This window comes from Podarcis melisellensis (genome assembly GCF_964234715.1).
Source record: "Podarcis melisellensis genome assembly, chromosome: 1".
Lineage (NCBI taxonomy): Eukaryota > Metazoa > Chordata > Lepidosauria > Squamata > Lacertidae > Podarcis > Podarcis melisellensis.
The window spans coordinates 4,127,487-4,148,012 of NC_138528.1; the positions used below are offsets into that span (position 1 = coordinate 4,127,487).

Below are 20,526 nucleotides of genomic sequence, written 5' to 3' on the forward strand. Positions count from 1 at the left end.
GAGAGGAAATGCACCGAAGAAAGGGAGGGAAGGAGGGGCTTCCTCTCTCTATGGCTCATCCGCCGGCCCTAGACTGCTTCCCGCAGCTCTTCGGCCAGCGGCCTTTGAAGAGCTCCCCCTGCCGGCTCGGAGGCGACCTCGCGGGTTAACGCGTGAAACCCCAGAAAGAAAGAGGACTTTGAATTTGGAATAAATGTATAATCTAATGCAAACCCTTTAAGCTTTGTGTATAGATATTTACACTAGTATAACTTCTGAAAGTCACTTGTAATAAGATGAAGAAGGTTTAAAATTGGATTACTAAGAATATAAACAAGCACTAAACAATGGCTGCATTTTAAATTGCGTTTTAAATTGTATTTTAAATTGGTGTTTTTATGTTTTTACTGTCATTTTACTGCTGTTAGCCGACCTGAGCCCAGCTCTGGCTGGGGAGGGCGGGGTATAAATAAAATTTATTATTATTATTACTATTATTACTATTAATGGAACCAAGAGGGGGAGTGGAGGGAAGTCAAGCAAAATTATGACTTAAAAATTTGTTCATGATGTTTTGTTTTCTTTTTCCAATGTAGTGTTGTTGTTATTTTTATTGTTTCTTCTATCGTTATGTTATTTTTGCAACCGCCCTGAAAAGGAGGTGACCTTACGGGTGGGAGAATTGTCTGTTTCAAAGGGTCTCCCCGGGGCCATCTAGTCTGACCCGCTTGCAGTGTGGGAACTGCAGCTAAAGACTGGCTTGCTTCAGGTCAAGGCGTTTGCCTGAGGTTGCTGGGAGGGTAGAATGGTAGAATCACCAGAATAGTAGAGTTGGAAGTGTTACCGGAAAAATCCGAGGGCTCCCTTGGACAAAAAGTAAAGACACCAACCAGAGTAAATTGAAGCAAATCAGCAGCCTGTAGGCTTGGTCTTTATTGAAGAAAGACTGTCGCGACAGGGTGCTCCCCTCACTTGCAGGTGGGAGGAAAGACACAGAAAAATGGTGTGCAAGACCTTATAAAACTTTTTGAATTCCCATTCTGTAAGTCAAGCCCACCCCCAGAAACATCATGCATACATTACAGAAAGGAGGGGTTGAGGGAGGGGTGGTGCTGGTAACCTGAGTCTCCTGTCACCTGGCTGGTTCCCTTCTCTCCCCCTCCCCATGAGTCACTTCCAGGAGACAAAGGGGAGTTGGCAGTTTCCTGCCCCCAGAGGGAAGATCTGATCATTGTCCTTTGTTTCAGTCCATGCTGAATCCACTCCCATATGCAAGTTCTTTGTGATCTTGATTGTCTTCTGTCTAGGACCATCAGGGTTGGCATAGCAACTGGGCAGGGCTCCTGTGGATGTGCTGGGATGGTGAAGGGATTATGGCTGCCCTGTATCAAACCTTCCCCATTTTATTTTACTTCCTTCATGGAGTAAAATAAAAGTAGAACAGTGCAACTCCGATGCATGGTTGATTTTCTATGAATTTATAACAGAAGCGTAGCATATGTAGTGTGAGTGTGTTTGTCAAGTTTGTACAAACTGAATGATGGGGGGGGGGTGTTTCCTGCTACAGAAGGACCCCCAGAGGGTCTGATCCAGCGGGCTCTTCTTCTTCTTAGGTTCTCACTGGGGTTTCAAAAGCAGCTCCTCCTAGCCAAAAGGGCATTGAAATAGCCGTCGAAAGCACCCCTCCTTGCATCCCGTAAGCAATTGTCTGAGCAATATCATTTTCAGCCATATTGCAATGCGTTCTAGAGAAGTCGGTCGCATGTACTCAGAAGGCAGGCACAAGAAACCTCCAGTGCCGGATTTACGTATAAGCTAAACAAGCTGTAGCTTAGGGCTCCACTCTTTTGGGCCCCCCAAAAAATTAAAGGGGGAAAAACTGGATGTACATTTCCAAAATATAAGATAAAAAACAAATAAAATAAAATCTACATACAGCAACAGTGTCTTGTGTTGTGTAGGCTCCCATGATGTAAGTCATGGGTCCCGCCTGCTAGCCTGCTCCCTAAGATATCACTGGTTTGCTCCTTTCTATATATAGGGTGCCTACATTCTGCACGGACTGTTATGTGCACATGGCTTTGGATTCCTATTAGGTCCATAAATTATCATGTAGCATATGTTCAACACAAAAAACAGCGACAATTTGTTGTTGGCAAAGGACATATAAAGGGCCCCATTACCTTCAGTAGCTTAGGGCCTCCTCAAACCTAAATCTGGCCCTGCTTCAGGCATTGCGTATTCTTCATCGCAGTCATGCTGTCAGGCCCCGCCATAAGCCATGCAACACACTTCTCTGTGAGCTTACTCTGATGTAAGTCTGGCTGCATTCTCTAGGACTTTTTTTTTTTAAGTATGTGTATTAAATTGTGTGCTAGACACTTCTAATCCCCTGGAATCAGCAAGTGCTGTATATGTGTGTCAATAAACCATATATCCGCTGTGCATCATTTCTAAAAGGAAACACAGACCCTGAGGAAAGTTAATAGAATGCCTGGAATCTCACACTGCTTGGATATTGGGGTGGAGTACATTGCAACCTTATCCATACTGCACTATTTGTAATCTAGTAGTGCAGCAATGAAACTGCTAGCACATTTGCAATACCTAAGCAGGGTCCAAGGTCCGTATAGTTAAAGCTCTGGTTTTCCCAGTAGTGTTGTATGGAAGTGAGAGCTGGACCATAAAGAAGGCTGATCGCCGAAGAATGGATGCTTTTGAATTCTGGTGCTGGAGGAGACTCTGGAGAGTCCCATGGACTGCAAGAAGATCCAACCTCTCCATTCTGAAGGAAATCAGCCCTGAGTGCTCACTGGAAGGACAGATCCTGAAGCTGAGGCTCCAAGACTTTGGCCACCTCATGAGAAGAGAAGACTCCCTGGAAAAGACCCTGATGTTGGGAAAGATGGAGGGCACAAGGAGAAGGGGACGACAGAGGACGAGATGGTGGGACAGTGTTCTCGAAGCTACCAGCATGAGTTTGACCAAACTGCGGCAGGCAGTGGAAGACAGGAGGGCCTGGTGTGCTCTGGTCCAGGGGGTCATGAAGAGTCGGACACGACTAAACGACTAAACAACAACAAAGCAGGGTCCAGTCTGGTTACAGATTGGATGGGGCATCCTGTACGCACAGGGTCCAGCCTGTGGGAAACCTGCAAGCAGAATTTGGGCACAAGGCCTCTCTCCCCTCCTGTGAATTCCAGCATCTGGTATTCAGAAGCATGTACTGCTTCTGTTATGGGATACTGGCAGCAACTGGAAAGTGTTTATGGACTCAGGAGGAGAGGTTCTCCTTGAGAATTGGGACCCTGGTGAAAGAACTGCTGGTGCAATGAACTGCTGTTGTCCTCTGGTGTGTGCACACCCTTTTGTTATTTCTCAAAGATGCATTTCCTGTCTACCTGCTCTATTCTTGGAGCGCCTGAAGCAAGTCATCTCATAAGCATTGGAAAAGCAAGCCCCAAGGAAAAGAGTCAACAACAATAACACAGCGGATCTTATAGATGAACAAGCAACCACAGTCCAATAAGCCATGGGGAATATCTACGGTTGCCACGATGCGCCCTGCGTCATAGAGATGGTCCTCAGTGTGAAGAATCCTGGGAGCGGCACCTTCACAAAACTACAATTCCCAGCACCCTTAAACTACAGAACTACAGGTGGGGCTCCCTCCCAGCCCTACCTGGAGATGCCAGGGATTGAATTTGAGACCTTCTGCATGCAAAACACATGTTCTGCCATTGAGCCACTGCCTTTCCCCTAATAATACAGTACAGTGTGTGCCGTCCTCTGTAGTGTTTGCAATTCCTGCTTGTTTCGTGTCATATATGTAGATACAATAAACACACACGACATAACCGGCTGTACGTTTGAAGAAATAATATATACTATTCATTGTATATTCACGGCCTAGGACCCTCGTACCTACGGGACCGCCTCTCCCGGTATGCCCCACGAAGAGCCTCAAGGTCCATAAACAGCAAGACCCTAGTGGTCCCGGGCCCTAAGGAAGTTAGATTGGCTTCAACCAGAGCCAGGGCCTTTTCAACACTGGCCCCGGCCTGGTGGAACGCTCTGTCTCATGAGACCAGCACCCTGCGGGATCTGATTTCTTTCCGCAGGGCCTGTAAGACAGAGTTGTTCCGCCTGGCCTTTGGCAGTTAAGTCTTGTGTGTTTATTGAATTTGTTTATATATGTAGATACAGCATGCATATTCCAAAATCTTGTACCGCAGACACTGATGAAAATATTGAACAACATTTGACCCGGGACAGAGGCGTACGGAGCATGGGTTCAGGGCCGTCTTAAGCATAGCTGGCGCCATGGTGCAAAGATCCCTCCAGCGCCCGCACCGGCAACTCCAAAACAAGGGAGGGGGTGTGGAAAATGTCCTCTACCTCCTCCTCCGTGTGTTTTTTTCCCCTTGACCTGACTCGCAGACTCAGTTTGTGGCCATGGGCATGTTTGCTGATATGAGTTAAGTTTAGAGTATAGTTTCCTTTATGCCGGAGATAAAAGCACGTGTGCTTTATCGCCAGGGTTTTTCTTTTGTAAATAAAGTTTTTCCCTGAGTTCCAAAGTGCTTGCTCCAGGATTCTTCATTGAAAGGTACTGACTCTCCTGCCTTCTTCAACCGCTGCACGGAATTCTCTGCTGAGATAAGATTTATGGCGTTGGAAGCGCACTGGACGTTTACTTAACATTAAACTAATTAAAGTTTAACGGACAGTTGGTCTCCTCCTGCAGAGGCTTGGAAAGGAAGCTGCATGCCTGCCAGCCACATACCGTACTTTTCACTCTATAAGACGCACCAGACCATAAGATGCACCTACTTTTGGGAAGAGGAAAACAAGGAAAAAGATATTCTGAATCCCAGAAGCCAGAACAGCAAGAGGGATCTGGCTTCTGGGATAGCTTCTTGCTCTTCTGGCTTATGGGATAGCCGTGTGCAGCCTCTCCCGAGCAGCAGGATGAAGGCTCCCCCAAGAGCCGCGCTCCCTTTAAAGAGTGTGCGGAGCGTGTGTGCGGCTCTTGGGGGCTTTTCCCCTAGGAGGGAGAAGGGCAGCCCGTCAGTCCCTTCTCTGGGAGCGCTGAGCAGAGCCTCCTGCCTGCATTAGCTCCATAAGACGCACACACATTTCCCCTTATTTTTCAGGAGGGGAAAATTGTGTCTTATACAGCGAAAAATATGGTAGTTGGCGGGGCGCAGGTGGCTGGCGTGCAAGGAAAGGGGAGGCTGCCGGCAAAGCTGCGCAACTCCCTCACTCACTAGGGGGCCCCTGAGAGGCCGGCACCCTGGCACAGCGAACCACTAAGACCAATGGGAAAGACGGCTCTGCATGGGTTGTTACCTCCACCTGGAATGACAGGGATTTATAAATCACTACCCAATGTGTGTGGCTACCTCCCAACTGGTTGTGTATCCACCTTATGATGGTTCCTTCTAATTTGCATTTATCCAATCTGCAGGTGCCACTGTGAGCTGTCCTTGATAGACCAGCCGGTACATTCACAGCTCTGCTATTAATCATTAACACGCCCTGATGCCTCAGCAAGTTGGCCCACACAGTTGCATTTAAGAGCTGATGCAAAGATTGCTCATTGCAGCACACAGTCCCCGGCATCTCACAATTCCAGGGTGTGCTTTCTTTCCAATGCCAGTTGCCCAAATTGTGACCCACAACCAAATCCCAGGACCAATTCCACCCTTACCTGTGAGCAAGCTCTGTTGAACTCAGCGGAGTTTAAGCAGGCATAACACTGGGCAGTAAACGCATGCCAATGTGTGTCTTCTTAGAATTAAGGTGGCAATTTGATGCATGCTTACACAGGAGTAGACGCGCTCTTGGCCTGATCCCGCAGGCTCTTCTTATGTTCCCTGAAACAGGACCTGAGTCCAAAAGCATCTCTCTCCACCTGTTTCCCAGCAAAACTGACTCCAAGGGCAGAGTCCCCATCTGACTATACATTTAAAACACCACCGTACCATTTTAAACAGGCATGGATTACTTAAAAAAATCCTGGGACCTGTAGTTTGTTAGACTGTTGTTAGGAGACCCAGTTCCCCACCCTGCTCTACAACTCCCGGAGAGTTCCCTGGGAAGAGGGATTGATTGTTCAAACCTCTCTGGGAATTGTAGATCAGGGAAGGGAATAGGCGTCTCTCAGCAGTTCACCGCACCTGTAATAAACGACAAGGTCAAACTCAAGGTACTAGTATACAAAGCGCTGGGTATCAGTTTAATTATGAGGTCACCTTACCCCACAAATGCCCACTCATCCAGTTTGATCTGCAGAATGCGCTGTGAGTTAAACCACAGAGCCTAGGGCTTGCCAATCAGATGGTCCACAGTTCGAATCCCTGAGACGGGGTGAGCTCCAGTTGCTTTGTCCCAGCTCCTGCCAACCTAGCAGTTCAAAAGCACGCCAAATTGCAAGTAGATAAATAGATACCACTCTGGCGGGAAGGTTTGCCAGAAGCGGCTTCATCATGCTGGCCACATGACCTGGAAGCTGTACACCAGCTCCCTCGGCCAATAAAACGAGATGAGCGCCGCAACCCGAGTCGGCCACGACTGGATCTAATGGTCAGGGGTCCCTTTACCTGTATCTTCACTGAACTCTTATTGGCACCTGCTAAAAACATTTTTGTGCAGACAAGTCTACCCAAATTTTATATTGAAGATTCCACCCCTCATTTATTGCTGGTGTTAATTTTTGGAATGTTTTGATTGCTTTTCCTAACAATTTTATTGTTTTATCCTTTTTGCAAACCATGTTGAGGCTGTTTTTCAGAATGCGGCAGCTAGACTGGTGACTGGGAGCAGCCGCCGAGACCACATAACACCGGTCTTGAAAGACCTACATTGGCTCCCAGGACAATTCTGGGCATAATTCAAAGTGTTGGTGCTGATCTTGAAAGCCCAAAACGCCCTCGGTCCAGTATATCTGAAGGAGCATCTCCACCCCCATCGTTCTGCCCGGACACTGAGGTCCAGCGCTGAGGGCCTTCTGGCGGTTCCCTCACTGCGAGAAGCGATGTTACAGGGAACCAGGCAGAGGGCCTTCTCCGTAGTAGCACCCGCCCTGTGGAACGCCCTCCCATCAGATGACAAAGAACAACTACAGTGGTACCTTGGGCTAAGAACTTCATTCGTTCTGGAGGTCCGTTCTTAACCTGAGGTATCACTTTAGCTAATGGGGCCTCCCGCTGCTGCTGCGCCGACGGAGCACCATTTCTGTTCTCATCCTGAAGCGAAGTTATTAACCCGAGGTACTATTTCTGGGTTAACGGAGTCTGTACCTTGAAGCGTCTGTAACCTGAGGTACCACTGTATCTGACTTTTAGAAGACATCTGAAGACAGCCCTATTTAGAAAAGTTTTTAATGACTGATGTTTTAATATATTTTTAATATTTTGTTGGAAGTCGCCCAGAGTGGCTTGGGAAACCCAGCCGGATGGGTGGGGGTATAAATAATAAATTTTTATTTATTTTTATTATTATATCATCATTATATTATTATTATATTTTAAAAAACCAAGTGGTATATAGAGTTTATGAAATAATAAATAAATCACAGCCCTGAGGATTATTTGGAGAAGCCATGATTACCTATTTAAAGTTGCTGTATGCACTGTGCAGATGGGGCCACAGCCATTGTGGCTAGTAGCCATGTAAAGAACACGGCCCATCTATCCCAGCATCCTCTTCTCACAGAGGCCAACCAGATGCCTGTGGGAAACCAGGGAGAAGGATTCAGACACAAGAGCCCTTTCTCCCTTGCTGTGGTTTCCATTCCAACAATTAGTATTCAGTAGTATTTCCTGCCTCCAACTGTGGCTAGTAGCCATCCATAACCCTTTCTCTTTTAAAGCCATCACTTCCTCCTGGGCTTCTCCCTCCTGAAATACAACAACTATTATTATTATTATTATTATTATTATTATTATTATTATTATTATTAATTTGTACCCTACCCATCTGACTGGGTTGGGACGCGGGTGGCACTGTGGGTTAAACCACAGAGCCTAGGACTTGCCGATCAGAAGGTCGGCGGTTCGAATCCCCGCGACGGGGTGAGCTCCCGTTGCTCAGTCCCTGCTCCTGCCCACCTAGCAGTTCAAAAGCACGTCAAAGTGCAAGTAGATAAATAGGTACCGCTCTGGCGGGAAGGTAAACGGCGTTTCCGTGTGCTGCTCTGGTTCGCCAGAAGCGGCTTAGTCATGCTGGCCACATGACCCGGAAGCTGTACGCCGGCTCCCTTGGCCAATAAAGTGAGATGAGCGCCGCAACCCCAGAGTCGGCCACGACTGGACCTAACGGTCAGGGGTCCTTTATCTGACTGGGTTGCCTACTCTCTGGGCAGCTTCCAACACATATAAAAACATAATAAACCACCAAACATTAAAAACTTCACTATGCAGGGCTGCCTTCTAAAAGTTGTTTCCTGGACATCTGAATTGCTGCCTTCCCCAGCGCTTCTAAGATTGGATAGCTTTCCGTGTCTCTGTAGGGAATGTATGCTTTTGTTTGCGTTCTACAATTTCCAATTCCCATTTAATTCAGCAAACCGAATGAATAATAATAATAAAAATAATAAAATAATAATAATAATAATAATAATAATAATAATAATAATTTTTATTGATACCCCGCCCTCCCCAGCCAAGGCCGGGCTCAGGGCGGCTAACAAGCAATAATAAAAACAAGTTGAATGCATTCAACTTAAAAACAAGATTAAAATACAACATTAAAATATTAAAATGCAGCCTCATCACAGGAGGAGAAAGGAAAAGGAAAAAAGGGGAGGGAATCAAATTGACTCCAATGAAGGCTTGCGGCCGCTCCGAAATAGCACCGAGTGATGCAGTGCACGCATGCGGCTTCCTCGGGAGCAAGCGTGCGCCTGGCAACGTCCGGCGCGCCGGGCAGGCGGGGCCGGGCGGCTTCCTCCGCCAATGAGGCCGGGCCAGATCAGGCCGGGGAACCCCGCCGGCCGCGCCGCTCCTCGCCTGCGGGCCGGGCCGCACGTCCACCGGCAGGAGGCGGAGGCAGGAGGCGGGACGGAGCCGCCCCGCCGGCGGCGGCGCTTCGGAGCCGAGCTGCCCGGCAGAGCCACATTACTCGCGCGCAGCCATGCAGCCGCTTCTCGCCTTCCTCGTGCCTCTCCTCCTGGGCTGCGCAACTTGCGCGCAACCGCCGGGCTCCGCCGAGCAGCGCTGCTTCTGCCAGGTGAGTGTCGCGCGCCCGCGCGCCCGTCCGCGCGCTCCCCAACCTCGGCTGCCGCCGGTCCCGGGGCGCACCTGGTGCGTAAAAACGCAGCGCCACGGGGCTTGCTCCAGAGGAAAGGGGTCCGATCCGGTTGGGGGTTCGGGTTATGCTGTAAACAGCCGAGGGGGAGAACTGGTCCCGGAGCCCCCTTCCTCTGAAGGCACTCTGCACATGCTCAGGGCACGATGGCGGCCTGGATTCCGGAGCTGAATTTGGTGATGGGTTGGAGACGTTCGGGGGTCGCGTTTCGTTTCCTTTCCCACGCGCCTCCCCTTGGAAAGGTTTTTTTGCTTTTTGGCTGAGCTTCTCTCGTTAGTCTTTAGGAGACGCAAATCACTGTTGATCTCCTTCTCCTTAATTACATTATTCATTGATGATTTGCATTGCTTTATGAGACTTGCGGTGGCGGTTAAGCTCCTCGACGTGTCCTCAGTCCCAAAGGCGTCGCTCCTTACACCGGCTTCTAATTGCGCCTGCCTTCCTTTCACCAAGAGCAGGGAACTCCCAGGGCGCAACCTGCCGATAACTGGCAGAGCGATCCTAAACGTACTCAGCTGTAAATCCCGAAGAACTATCTTTTCAGGAAGCGCGCACAGGGTGGCAGAGCCTTGGTGCCTTTGGGAAGAAGGAAGGGGCGAAGAAAGGCAAAAACTGGGGTTCCACCCTGCCTTGGGAAGTGTTGCCGACGACTGTAGAAGCTGAAACTCCTAAAAGTGTTGTAGTAATAGTAGTAGTAGTAGTAATAATAATAATAATAAATTATGTATATGCCGCCCATCTGACTGTTGCTCCAGCCACTCTGGGCAGCTCCCAACAAAAATTAGTAAACACACAATGCGACATCAAACACTAAAAACTTCACTAGGTAGGTTGTGGTGGGTGCTCTGGATATGCCCAGAGGCACTCTCTTCTTCAGGGGTCACAGCCTTTTTCAGCTGGTGGCCAGTCCACCGTCCCTCAGACCATGTGGTGGGCCGGAATATACAGTGGTACCTCGGGTTACATACGCTTCAGGTTACAGAGTCCGCTAACCCAGAAATAGTACCTCGGGTTAAGAACTTTGCTTCAGGATGAGAACAGAAATCCGGCTCCGGCAGCAGCAGGAGGCCCCATTAGCTAAAGTGGTGCTTCAGGTTAAGAACAGTTTCAGGTTAAGAACGGACCTCTGGAACGAATTAAGTACTTAACCTGAGGTACCACTGTATTTTGAAAAAAAAAAGAATGAACAAATTCCTATGCCCCACATATAACCCAGAGATGCATTTTAAATAAAAGCACAAATTCTACTCCTGTAAAAACACCAGGCAGGCCCCACAAATAACCCAGAGATGCATTTTAAATAAAGGGACACATTCTACACATGTAAAAACACGCTGATTCCCGGACTGTCCGCGGGCTGGATTGAGAAGGCGATTGGGCCGCATCCGGCCCCCGGGCCTTAGGTTCCCTACCCCTGCTCTTCTTCATTGTTACTTTGTACATTCCAAGCCCTACTTCAGGTCATGCCCTGTTCAGCCCTCATCCTGCCCCAGACATCACCTGCAGCACTCACTTTAATGGAACAGAGCCAGACTGTCTTATGGCAACCCTGTTATTTCAGAGAATCTACCGGTACTTCCTAGTGGATCAGGCCCCTGCTTCAAACTGCTTGCTCAGTCTTTGACTGAGCAGGGGATCCAGACCTAGTATTGCAGCTTTCCCCAACCTCGTGCCCTTTTCTTGCTTTGGGCACCCCTAACTCACCAGCTTAGGGAAGGCTGGGATAGATTCCTGTCTCAGTTTTCTAATATTTTGTCTATGTGGCTTTTGCAAAATGAAATCGGATGCATAAGGTGGTATTCCAACAAAGTAATACTGTTAGTAGGGACGCGGGTGGCGCTGTGGGTAAAACCTCAGTGCCTAGGACTTGCCGATCGCATGGTCGGCGGTTCAAATCCCCGTGGCAGGGTGCGCTCCCGTCGTTCGGTCCCAGCGCCTGCCAACCTAGCAGTTCGAAAGCACCCCTGGGTGCAAGTAGATAAATAGGGACCGCTTACCAGCGGGAAGGTAAACGGCGTTCCGTGTGCTGCGCTGGCTCGCCAGATGCAGCTTGTCACGCTGGCCATGTGACCCGGAAGTGTCTGCGGACAGCGCTGGCTCCCGGCCTCTAGAGTGAGATGAGCGCACAACCCTAGAGTCTGTCAAGACTGGCCCTTTACCTTTACCTTAAACAGACAGTCACTGCCCCAAATCCTCCTGGTTTGACTCTGATCTCCTGTCCAGCTTTTCTTGAATCAACAATGCTTGCCATTTTAGCTGTAGCAGTAATTTCTCTATGGCCTCCATCTGTTTGCTGATTTCTTTTTATAGGGGGTGACTAAGACTAATAAGTTATTCCTCTGTCACTTGCAATGCTTTTTCTCCGTGTGTGTGTGTGTGTGTGTGTGTGTGTGTGTGTGCCTGGAGTTCGTTAACATGTTCTTTTGAACTCTCTTAATGTGCAAATGACAGAGTGGTGGAGGAGGAAATGCGGAAGGTGTAAACAGAGGTGGCGTAGCGTGTGAGCAATTACGCCAGCCGTTCTGAAATGTGTCCTTTCTGGGTGGTAGACAATACTAGACTGCGCTGCCTGGTGCGAAACCCCTCCCGGTGGGCTGTATTTACCCAGGAGAAATCTCCCCTCGTAAATGTATTTACTCTTGAGAAGTTGCCCCTAAGCTGCCATTGAGCTGATGGATTTATTTACCCTTTAGCCAAAAGATCCCACCCAGGCTGGGTTGCCTAGATCATAAAATCACATCTGGTAGCCACGGGAAGGGAGAGGGGTCTTGTGTTCGAATTGCGGGTTTCCCAGAAGAGGCATTTGGTTGGCCGCTGTGAGAAAAGGATGCGGAAAAGTGTGCATCCTCAGCAACTGCTAGAAAGAGATTGACACGGGTTCAAGACAGGGCAGGTCTTTCCAGAGCTAGGGTCCTGTCATTGCACTTGGCCATTGGGGGTTGCCCTTGGCTGTGGGTGGGAAAGTAAAGGTAAAGGGACCCCTGACCATTATGTCCAGTCATGAGCGACTCTGGGGTTGCGGCGCTCATCTCGCTTTATTGGCCGAGGGAGCCGGCGTACAGCTTCCAGGTCATGTGGCCAGCATGACTAAGCCACTTCTGGCGAACCAGAGCAGTGCACGGAAACGGTGTTCACCTTTCCGCCAGAGCGGTACCTATTGATCTACTTGCACTTTGAGATGCTTTCGAACTGCTAGGTTGGCAGGAGCAGGGACCGAGCAATGGGAGCTCACCCCGTCGCGGGGATTCGAACTGCCAACCTTCTGAGTGGGAACGCCCCCCCAAAGATCTCGAGGCAAAGGCAAAACCAACATGGGAGAAACACTTGCCGAATATTGGGTCCCTGGTTGTTATAGGGCAGAGCTTTCCAGACTTTTCACTTTTTTAGACCTGTAATTCAGTTTTCCTAGCTAGCCGGAGATTAAACTAACCTCTTTCTAGCCCCGGGAAGAGTGCAGGGAGCATTCATTTGACACACCTACGCACTCCAGCCGACACACAAATGTGTCACTTTCCACCATTTGGAAAGCTCTGCTTTAGGGCTTTATAACTTAACATCTTGAACAGGGCCTGATTTAGGTTTGATGAGGCCAGGCTTCCTCAACCTCAGCCCTCCAGATGTTTTGAGACCAATTCCCATCATCCCTGACCCACTAGTCCTGCTAGCGAGGGATCATGGGAGTTGTAGACCAAAAACATCTGGAGGGCCAAAGCTGAGGAAGCCTGCCCTAAGCCACTGAAAGTAATGGGGCCCTTTCTATGTCCAGCTGTCCTTTGTCAACAAGAAATTGTCGCTGTTTGTTGTGTTGAATATATGCTATATGGTAATTTATGGACCTAATAGGTATCTACAGCCATTTGAACATAACAAAATGTGTGATATTTTAGGGAGCAGGCTAGCAGGCGTGGCCCATGACACATCATAGGAGCATACACAGCACAAAACACTGTTGCTGGATGTAGGTTTTATTTTATTTGTTTTTTATCTTATATTTTGGAACTGTACAGTGGTACCTCTGGATACAAACGGGATCTGTTCCGGAGCCCTGTTCGCATCCTGAAGTAAATGTAACATGCGTCTGCGCATGCACAGGTCGTGTTTCACTGCTTTTGCACATGCGCGTGATATCATTTTGAGGGTCTGTGCATGCGCGAGCAGCGGAACCCGAAAGTAACGCGCAACACGAAAATACTTAACCTGAAGCTACTTCAACCTGAGGTATGACTGTACATCCAGGTTCCCCCCTTTAAATTTGTTTTGGGGCCCCCTAAGCTATAGCTTAAAAGGGACGTGGGTGGCACTGTGGGTTAAATCACAGAGCCTAGGGCTTGCCAATCAGAAGGTCGGCGGTTTGAATCCCTGCGACAGGGTGAGCTCCCGTTGCTCAGTCCCAGCTCCTGCCTACCTAGCGGTTGGAAAGCACGTCAAAGTGCAAGTAGATAAATAGGTACCGCTCCGGCGGGAAGGTGAACGGCGTTTCCATGTGCTGCTCTGGTGCGCCAGAAGCGGCTTCGTCATGCTGGCCACATGACCCGGAAGCTGTACGCTGGCTCCCTCGGCCAGTAAAGCGAGATGAGTGCCACAACCCCAGAGTCGTCCGCGACTGGACCTAATGGTCAGGGGTCCCTTTACCTTTAAGCTTTAGCTTGTATAGCTTATACGCAAATCCATAGCTGTCAACTTTCAGATTTGAAAATAAGGGATCAGCAGCCTCACCTGTCCTGGGAACAGTCTGTGGGATATCTAACAATCCGGGATAGCAGTGAGAAACATCACTGGAATAAGGGAATTTCCCGCAAAAAAAGGGAAGGTTGACAGCTATGCGCAAATCTGGCACTGATCTTGAACAGGAAGCGTGTCAGGTTTGGCATCTCTCTGGCGTTTGGAAACTTCCTCTTTGACCTGTGTGCTGCAAAGCCGCTTCCGAGATTTCCTGGGCTGGACGCAAGTGATCTCCCAAGGTGTGATTCTTGCATTTCATGCGGTAGGGCTAGCTGATCCTCTGTGATTCCATGAACGTGGGCAGCTGGGAGGCCCACAGGTGGGATATATACCCTGACACCCCCCCCAGTAGGGCCCAGTGAAAAGTCCTGAAATGGGGGGGGGGGGACTGAGCTAGTCTGGGATCTGGTGGATCCCAAACTGGTCCCACAGTCGTCATGAGAGCAGGGCCTCCACCTTCTGTTGCAGCTGCCATGCTCCATAAAGCCTCTCTGACAGGATGGGGAGTCAGGATTGTGCCCAAAAGCTTTCGTTAATTCACCGCTGGGAGCAAATTGCAATTGTAGAAGCTGATAGAGGACTCCATTCCCTTAAATTGCAACTTGACTTCCTTTCATATTTCAGAAAGCAATCTATATTGAGGTTTGAGGCAGGCCTGGTTTTCAATCGCTGCTTGCCTGAGTGACAAGCCTCGCAGGGTTGTTGTGAGAATATAGTGTACGCCTTGGGAGAGGGAGAAATAAAAATATAACGGCGTTAAAAACTCTTCGGGGAGGAAGGGCAGGATATACCAATTCAATTAATGAATAATAATAAAATAATACAAAATAGACGCTAAAAACATTTAAAAAATAAAAACATACGCATATTCCGTTGGTGGCGAGTGATTAAAAATAATAAATTCTTTAATTAGTTGATTGGTCTGGTGAATAAGAATCTAAAGATTGCTTTGCTTGGTCAGAGCTTGTTGTTGTTGTTGTTTAGTCGTTTAGTCGTGTCCGACTCTTCGTGACCCCATGGACCAGAGAACGCCAGGCACCTCTGTCCTCCACTGCCTCCACTGCCTACCTAGGTCAGAGCTAGGTACGCCCAATATCCTTTTTCTATCAGGCGACAGCTAAATTTCTCCAGTTGGCCATGATGAAAATGCGTCCTGTGTTTTCTGCCCAGCATCTGACTCCAACATCTGTAGGTACACAGCCACTGACCATGGAGGCTCAATTTAGTTGGGGGCGCCCCAGCTAACAGAGCTTGCGTTCTGACTCATCCTTTCGTTTGAACATCACACCCAAGCTATTGTGCTGTTGCCACATCTCCAGGGAGTGCATTCTGCAAGTTAATTATGTGTTGTGTGTCTGTGCAAAAGTGCCTTGCTGCCAGCCGGTGTGTCTGCTGGGTGACTCATTTGCAAGGCTGGGAGGGGAGGGGAGCAGATTGCTTCTCTCCTGGAGAGAGAGAGAGAGAGAGAGAGAGAGAGAGAGACTTAGAGGTATAGAGGGGATACACCAGGGGTCAGCAAACTTTTTCAGCAGGGGGCCAGTCCACTGTCCCTCAGACCTGGTGGGGGGGGCGGACTATATTTGGGAAAAAATATATGAATGAATTCCTATGCCCCACAAATAACCCAGAGATGTATTTTAAATAAAAACGCACATTCTTTTACAATCATACCTCAGGTTACAGCTGCTTCAGGTTGTGTTTTTTCGGATTGCGGACCACCGAAACCCCAAAGTACTGGAATAGGTTACGTCCGGGTTTCGACGGTTGTGCATGCGCAGAAGTGCTAAATTGCACTTTGCGCATGCGCAGAAGCACCGAATCGCAACCCGTGCCTGCACAGACGCTGGTTGCGAACGCTATGGGTTGCGAATGTGCATCCTGCATGGATCACATTCGCAACCTGAGCGTCCACTGTATTTAAAATTAAATGTTAAAACACTAGGCAGGCCCCACAAATAACCCAGAGATGCATTTTAAATAAAAGGACACATTCTACTCATGTAAAAACCTGCTGATTCCTGGACTCTCCACGGGCCGGATTGAGAAGGTGATTGGGCCGGATCCGGCCCCCAGGCCTTAGTTTGCCTACCCATGGGATATACACCTTCTCCGTCTTCAATGAGATTGGAAAAGCCATGCATTTGAAAAGCCCAGCCAGCTAAACCTTCCACCTGGAACACAGCAGGTGAACAGGTGCCGGATTGCAGGCTGTGTCAACAACAGTCCTGGCCATTTAGGAGGGAGCCCAGTTGGCAACGTTTTGCATTTAACTAGGAAGTACAAGGAGAAGTTGAATAAGATGCAGGCTGGGATTTGCATCTCTCTGGCGTTTGGCAACTTCCTTCCTGCCTACGTGCTGCCAGGCCACCTCTGATGTTTCCTTTGCCGGAAGCAAATGCGCTCATAAAAGCTTCTCGAATTCGGTTTCCCCAGGGGGGTTGTTGCATCACGTTTGGGATCTCATGCCAGCAATGGCAGGTCAGAAAAAGTGACCTGAAAGCGTTTTCTTTGAATGGCAAGGCTCCAGAGAGGGACAATTTCCTGCATGCATTGAAGCCTTTATTATTATTATTATTATTATTATTATTATTATTATTATTATTATTATTACTGCTGCTGCTGCAATTTCAGGCTGAGCTGAATCATAAATATAGTCTGCATTTGAGGGTTTGGTGTAGTCCTGTAACCTGTAGTAGTACTATATTAAAAAGAATTATCTAAAGACTTTGCAGAATGGATAGGACACTTCCATCATATATGATACAATACGATACTCTTCATTGTCATTGTCCCATACAAAACAACGAAGTTGAAAAAAATCTACACCAGACATTCAAAAACCAACAAGCCTGCTATCCCAGCTATCCCAGCGTGGTTAACGCGCTAAAAACTCTGATACCCCATAATTAAATACAATATACAGTGGTACCAATGGTTACATATGCTTCAGGTTACATACGCTTCAGGTTACAGACTCCACTAACCCAGAAAGATTAAGAACTTTGCTTCAGGATGAGAACAGAAATCGTGCTCCAGTGGCACGGCAGCAGCAGGAGGCCTCATTAGCTAAAGTGGTGCTTCAGGTTAAGTACAGTTTCAGGTTAAGTACGGACCTCCGGAACGAATTAAGTACTTAACCCGAGGTACCACTGTACTCCCATAGAGACTACCTTACACTGCGTTTAATACCAAAATTGCATTGGATAGAAACTGTTTCTCTGGCAGCTAGTCCTAGTCTTTATAACCCTGTAGGTCCTTGTCCTGCCACATAAGGCACTTTCTAAAATTATGCCGTAGTGAAGCTAAATATAAAGCTTAAAAGTGTGGGGGAATCAGGTCGGGGCAGGGTGATTTTTTTTGGGGGGGTCAGGGGGAAGTAGCCAGAGTTGAGCCCCTCTGCCACTCAAAATCGCAGCCTCTTGATGATGCTTTTACTTACTTTTTTTAAGTTGGGGTTTCATTACACACCTCTGTGTAACATTCAATTTACCCCTGGTATGTTTGTTTTAAAGGTGACCTGGATCGAGTATGTAAAGTGCTTTCATCATTCCAGTACACATATCAATGCTAATTATGTTGTTGTTTTTGTTAGACGTCCCCTAATTATTTCGCTGCTTTCCAGTCCTCACTGCTTCTTAATTTCCTTAGGTGACTGGCCATTTGGACGACTGCACTTGCGACGTTGAGACTATTGACAGCTACAACAACCGCAAGATTTTCCCCAGCCTGCAGAAACTTTTGGAAAGCGATTATTTCAGATATTACGAGGTAATGCTTATACTTTTCTTTTTAAAAAAATGTCTGTCCCCCCCCCCAAATGCCTTGGCAAACCATTTCTCAAAAGAAAAAGAAAAAGCTGGGCTTCCCTCAGCATATCGTAAATCTAAAAGTTTTTTCATCTTTTCCTGAGAAGTTAAAATCTCTTGCCTGGAACTAAAAATCCCCTAGACCAACCGAAGCATTTTCTGCCTTGATCTCTGCAGGTTAACCTAAAGAAGCCTTGTCCTTTTTGGAGCGACGACAGTCACTGTGGAATTAGAGACTGTGCTGTAAAGCCATGCCCATCGGTAAGTGTGAAAGGTCACAGAATCACAGAAGGGACCACGAGGGGCATCTAGTTCAACCCCAGCAATGCAGGAATCTTTTGGGGCTCAAACTCACGAAACCCTGAGATTAAGAGTCTCATGCTCTGCACAGCTTACAGACTTAACATATAGAGAACAAGAAGAACATACGTTTAGAGAAGTTTGGAAAATGTTTATTGACTACATTGGGGAAAGGAAATTGTGTACAGTGGTACCTCGGGTTACGTACGCTTCAGGTTACAGACTCCACTAACTCATAAATATTACCTTGGGTTAAGAACTTTGCTTCAGGGTGAGAACAGAAATTGTGCTCTGTCGGCGCAGCGGCAGCAGGAGGCCCCATTAGCTAAAGTGGTGCTTCAGGTTAAGAACAGTTTCAGGTTAAGAATGGACCTCTGGAACTAATCAAGTACTTAACCTGAGGTACCACTGTACACTGGAAAACGTTGGCAGCATTAAGATAAATTCAACAGTGTAAATAAGTTTTGGTGGATGTCATAATGGAAAACTGATTGGTATAGCTATGTAAAATATGCAGGGATTTGTTGTTGTTTAGTCATTTAGTTGTGTCCGACTCTTCGTGACCCCCTGGACCAGAGCACGCCAGGCCCTCCTGTCTTCCACTGCCTCCCGCAGTTTGGTCAAACTCATGTTCGTAGCTTCGAGAACACTGTCCCACCATCTCGTCCTCTGTCGTCCCCTTCTCCTTGTGCCCTCCATCTTTCCCAGCATCAGGTTCTTTTCCAGGGAGTCTTCTCTTGTCATGAGGTGGCCAAAGTCTTGGAGCCTCAGCTTCAGGATCTGTCCTTCCAGTGAGCACTCAGGGCTGATTTCCTTCAGAATGGATAGGTTGGATCTTCTTGCAGTCCACGGGACTCTCAAGAGTCTCCTCCAGCACCATAATTCAAAAGCATCAATTCTTCGGCGATCAGCCTTCTTGATGGTCCAGCTCTCACTTCCATACATCACTACTGGGAAAACCATAGCTTGAACTATACGGACCTTTGTTGGCAAGGTGATGTCTCTGCTTTTTAAGATGCTGTCTAGGTTTGTCATCGCTTTTCTCCCAAGAAGCAGGCGTCTTTTAATTTCGTGGCTGCTGTCACCATCTGCAGTGATCATGGAGCCCAAGAAAGTAAAATCTCTCACTACCTCCATTTTTTCCTCTTCTATTTGCCAGGAGGTGATGGGCCCAGTGGCCATGATCTTCGTTTTTTTGATGTTGAGCTTCAGACCATATTTTGCGCTCTCCTCTTTCACCCTCATTAAAAGGTTCTTTAATTCCTCCTCACTTTCTGCCATCAAGTTTGTGTCATCTGCATATCTGAGGTTGTTGATATTTCTTCCGGCAATCTTAATTCCGGCTTGGGATTCATCCAGCCCAGCCTTTTGCATGCAGTGATTTATAATATGCAAAATGAAGAAGGGAAGTCACTGATTTTTTAAGGATGTTAAAAGGAGTACTTTAAATTGCTAAACAGGAAATTTAATAAAAAGACTTGAGGCAAGTGCCAAGCCCTAACACAGAACTGGCATCTCTTCCCCTCCTTACATTGTATGACATGCATTTGGGCAGATTCCTGTCTTGTGTTCGGATTAGGGACTCCTTCCATCAGCACTGCAGGCAGATGCAATCAGGTTTGTGATTCCTGCCAGGCTCTTGTCCCCAAACACAAGCTCTCGCTTGAGAGGAAGGAAGAGATATTTCTTTAAAGGCTGCTGATGGCACAGGCTCCGCAGCAAGCAGAAGTCGAGACCTGCGAGGAGATGAGCACGGCCAGAGATTTGCAGCCACCTTAAAGCTCCGGTATCCAAGGAAGCTGAATGTTGGAAGAATCGGGACAGATAAGAGAAAGGACTTATTCACCGCAGAGTTGATCTGTGGAACTCGCTGCCACAAGAGGCAGCGATACCCACCAGCTGGGATGGTTTCAAAAGACTGGATAAATTCATGGAGGAGAGGGCTGCCGATGGCTGTTAGCGCCTTCTCTTTCCTCCTCCTCCTCCTCCTTCTCCAGCCCTTCGTGCATCTGGGGCTGCAAACCGTGCCAAATCCTGGAGAGAGGGGACCGTGATAGCAAACCCCAAGTGGTGAGGGCAGGCGGAAACAGAGACAAAGCAAGGCCAGGGAGAAACGAGGGAGAAGGGGCTAAAGGACAGGGGTGCAGTTGAAATCCGCGCATCACACGGGGTTTGACTCTGGGGGTCCTTTCCAATTCTATGATTCTTTGATTCTATGAAATTTACGGAATACCAAACAGGGAAAACCTGCACCAAAGCAGCCTAATAATAATAATAATAATAATAATAATAATAATAATATTAATTTATTTGTACCCTGCCCTTCTCTAGCCACTCCAGGCGGCTTCCAACAAAGATTAAAAATACATTAAAATGTCACACATTAAAAACTTCCCTAAACAGGGCT

The 20,526-nt window shown here is 47.8% G+C and overlaps 1 protein-coding gene across 2 annotated transcripts in view; it reads left to right on the top strand.

The window, feature by feature from the left end:
• Window positions 1–8,947: 8,947 nt before the first annotated feature.
• The window catches only part of ERO1A (endoplasmic reticulum oxidoreductase 1 alpha), a 35,089-nt gene continuing 23,510 nt past the window's right edge, over window positions 8,948–20,526 (top strand). The window contains exons 1-3 of one of the 2 annotated variants that reach the window (XM_081913236.1): window positions 8,948–9,213; window positions 17,662–17,781; window positions 17,997–18,080. In XM_081913236.1, coding sequence (XP_081769362.1) covers window positions 9,118–9,213; window positions 17,662–17,781; window positions 17,997–18,080 — 300 coding nt within the window. In that variant the 5' untranslated portion in view covers window positions 8,948–9,117. Of the gene's footprint in view, window positions 9,214–9,309; window positions 9,534–17,661; window positions 17,782–17,996; window positions 18,081–20,526 lie in introns of those variants that run through there. The other variant, XM_081913235.1, reaches the window with a different exon arrangement.